The following is a 2,378-nucleotide window of genomic DNA, read 5'->3' on the forward strand; positions in this document are numbered from 1 at the left end:
AAGCGCGCTGCTGGCAGCCTGCAGCAGCAGCAGCCTGCTGCGCGGCAGCAGCAGCAGCAGCCGCCTAGCGAGGAAGCTGTTGCTGCAGGGGGGCAGCACCTCAGCAGCTAGTATAACCCCCAGCTGCTGCAGCAGCAGCAGCAACGAAGCCTCGTTGCTGCCAAGGCACGATAAACATTCAGATCCTGCTGCTGCTGCTGTTGCTGTTGCTGCTGCTGCTGCTGCTGCTGCTGCTGCTGCTGCTTCACACGCATGCAGCAGAGCCGCTGCCTCCTCTGTCAACTGACAAACACACAACGACACAGCAAACCACAGATATACAGCAGCAGCAGCAGCAGCAGCAGCAACTGAAACACCAGCTGCTGCTGCAGTAGCAGCAGAAACAGCAGCATGAATGCGGCCCGGAAGCAAACGTAGCGTCAACAGCAGCAGCAGCAAAAGCAGTAGCAGCAGCACAGCATACATATCAGCAGCAGCTGCTGCAGCAGCAACAGAACTGTCGTCAACCGCACCACCAACAGCAGCAAAACAACAGCAGCAGCAGCAACAGCAGCAGCAGCAACAGCAGCAGCAGCAGCAGCAAGAACACCAGCAGCAGCAACAGCAGCAGCAGCAACAGCAGCAGCAGCAACAGCAGCAGACCTTGAGGGCGATAGAAAGGTGTTCTAGGAATAATGCTTTCCTCCGCTGCAGCAGCGACTCTGCTGCAGCAGCATGCAGCTGCTGCAGCAGCCCCTCGCCTTCTTGCTGCTCTTGCTGCTGCTGCTGCGCAGCAAATTGCTGCTGCAGCTGCTGCAGTTCCCCCACAAGTACAGCGAGCTGCTGCATGCATTCTGCTGCTTCTTCCAGTTCTTCTTGCTGCTGCTGTTGCTGCTGCTGCTGGTGCGCGTCACTGCCGCTGCTGCTGCTGCTGCTGCAGGTGTCGAGATCGAACTGCTGCAGTTGCTGCTGCAGTTGCTGCTTCTGCTGCTGCAGCTGCTGAAGCGCTCTGGGGATAGACTGCAGCAACGGATATTTCTGCTGCTGCTGCTGCTGCTGCTGCTGCTGCTGCTGCTCTTGCGGCTGTGTGGTCAGTTGCTGCAGCAAATCCATAGCCTCTGGAGAAAGCTTCTGCTGCTGCTGCTGCTGCTGCTGCAGCTCCGTGTCTACTCCGCTGGCTGTGAAGCTGTTGCTGCTGCTGCTGTTGTTGCTGCTGGTGTTGCTGCTGATCGCGCTGCTGCTGCTGCACTGTGGCGGCAGCAGCAGCATCTGTGCTGCTTCCGCTTCTGCTTCAGGCAGCTGCAGCAGCATGTCTTGGATTGGCCCCAGCCGCTGCTGCTGCTGCAGCTTTAGTTTGCATGCAGCAGCAGCAGCAGCTGCTGCTGCTGCTCTTGCTGCTTCTCTCTCCTCAGATGCGCAGCAGAGGCGCTGCTGCACCTCCACCCACGTAGGGCGTTGCTGCAGCTGCTGCTGCAGCTGCTGACGAACTGCAGCAGCAACACCATGATCTACACCCCACTGGTTTGCTGCTTTCTCCGCAGCAGCAGCAGCAGCAGCAGATGCTGCTGCTGCTGCTGCTGGTGTTGCTGCAGCAACTGCAGCAGCAGCAGGACGCAGCAATGCCGCATCCACAGACTTCCACCGCGACAGCACATCGCTCCCCCATCGCTGCTGCCGCCAAGTTTGCTGCTGCTGCTGCTGCTGCTGCTTCGGGTGCTGCAGCAACTGCTGCGCAGAGTGCTGCTGCTGAAGGTGAGGACTGTGGTGGTGCTGTGGATGCTGCTGCTGCTGCTGCTGCTGCTGCTGTGATGACGCAGCAGCAGCAGGCCTCTGCTGCTGCTGCTGCTTGCGGTGCTGCACTGCCTGGCGGAGCTCTAGGAAGGCCCCCGCATCAACCCTCTGCTGCTGCTGCTGCTGCTGCTGCTGTTGCTGCTGCTGCTGCTGCGCTGAGGGAGAACGTCCCTCAAGGAGAGCCGAAAGAAACATTGTGGGGGAGATGTGCTGCTACAAAGTCTGCTGCTGCTGCCGCTGCTGCCTCTGCTGCTGCTGCTGCTTCTGTTGCTGCTGCTGCGTCTGTTGCTGCTGCTGCTGCTGTTGCTCCTCCTTCGCCGACTGCTGGGATCATCAGTCAGCCGTTTTTATTCTGCTGCTGCTGCTGCTGCAATCGCTTTTTTTGTTGCTGCTGCTGTTGTTTCCGTGGCTGCGTACCTCTGAGGTGTATGTACACCCCAAAGTAGACAGACGCAGCAGCAGCAGCAGCAGCAGCAGCAGCCGGGCAGCGGCTGCTGGCAGCAACAGGCCGCGAGTTGAGCGTTACGCTGAGTGTGTCTGCTGCTGCTGCAACACGAGAGCAGCTAAGCAGCAGCAGGCTGTCTGTGCATGTCCTGCTGATTGTTTGT

At 59.5% G+C, this 2,378-nt stretch overlaps 1 protein-coding gene across 1 annotated transcript in view; it reads right to left on the reverse strand.

Moving 5' to 3' along the window:
• Positions 1–1,965, reverse strand: part of EMH_0024790 (uncharacterized protein) — a gene marked incomplete at both ends in the record, with an annotated part of 7,985 nt that extends 6,020 nt beyond the window's left edge. Inside the window, 2 exon segments of the mRNA XM_013502347.1 lie at positions 1–282; positions 643–1,965. The exon segment at positions 1–282 is cut by the window's left edge and continues 1,814 nt beyond it. Of these exon segments, the coding sequence (XP_013357801.1) occupies positions 1–282; positions 643–1,965 (1,605 nt within the window).
• Between the last annotated feature and the right edge of the window lie 413 nt (positions 1,966–2,378).

Source organism: Eimeria mitis, genomic scaffold, assembly GCF_000499745.2.
Source record: "Eimeria mitis Houghton genomic scaffold, Emh_scaff892, whole genome shotgun sequence".
Classification (NCBI taxonomy): domain Eukaryota; phylum Apicomplexa; class Conoidasida; order Eucoccidiorida; family Eimeriidae; genus Eimeria; species Eimeria mitis.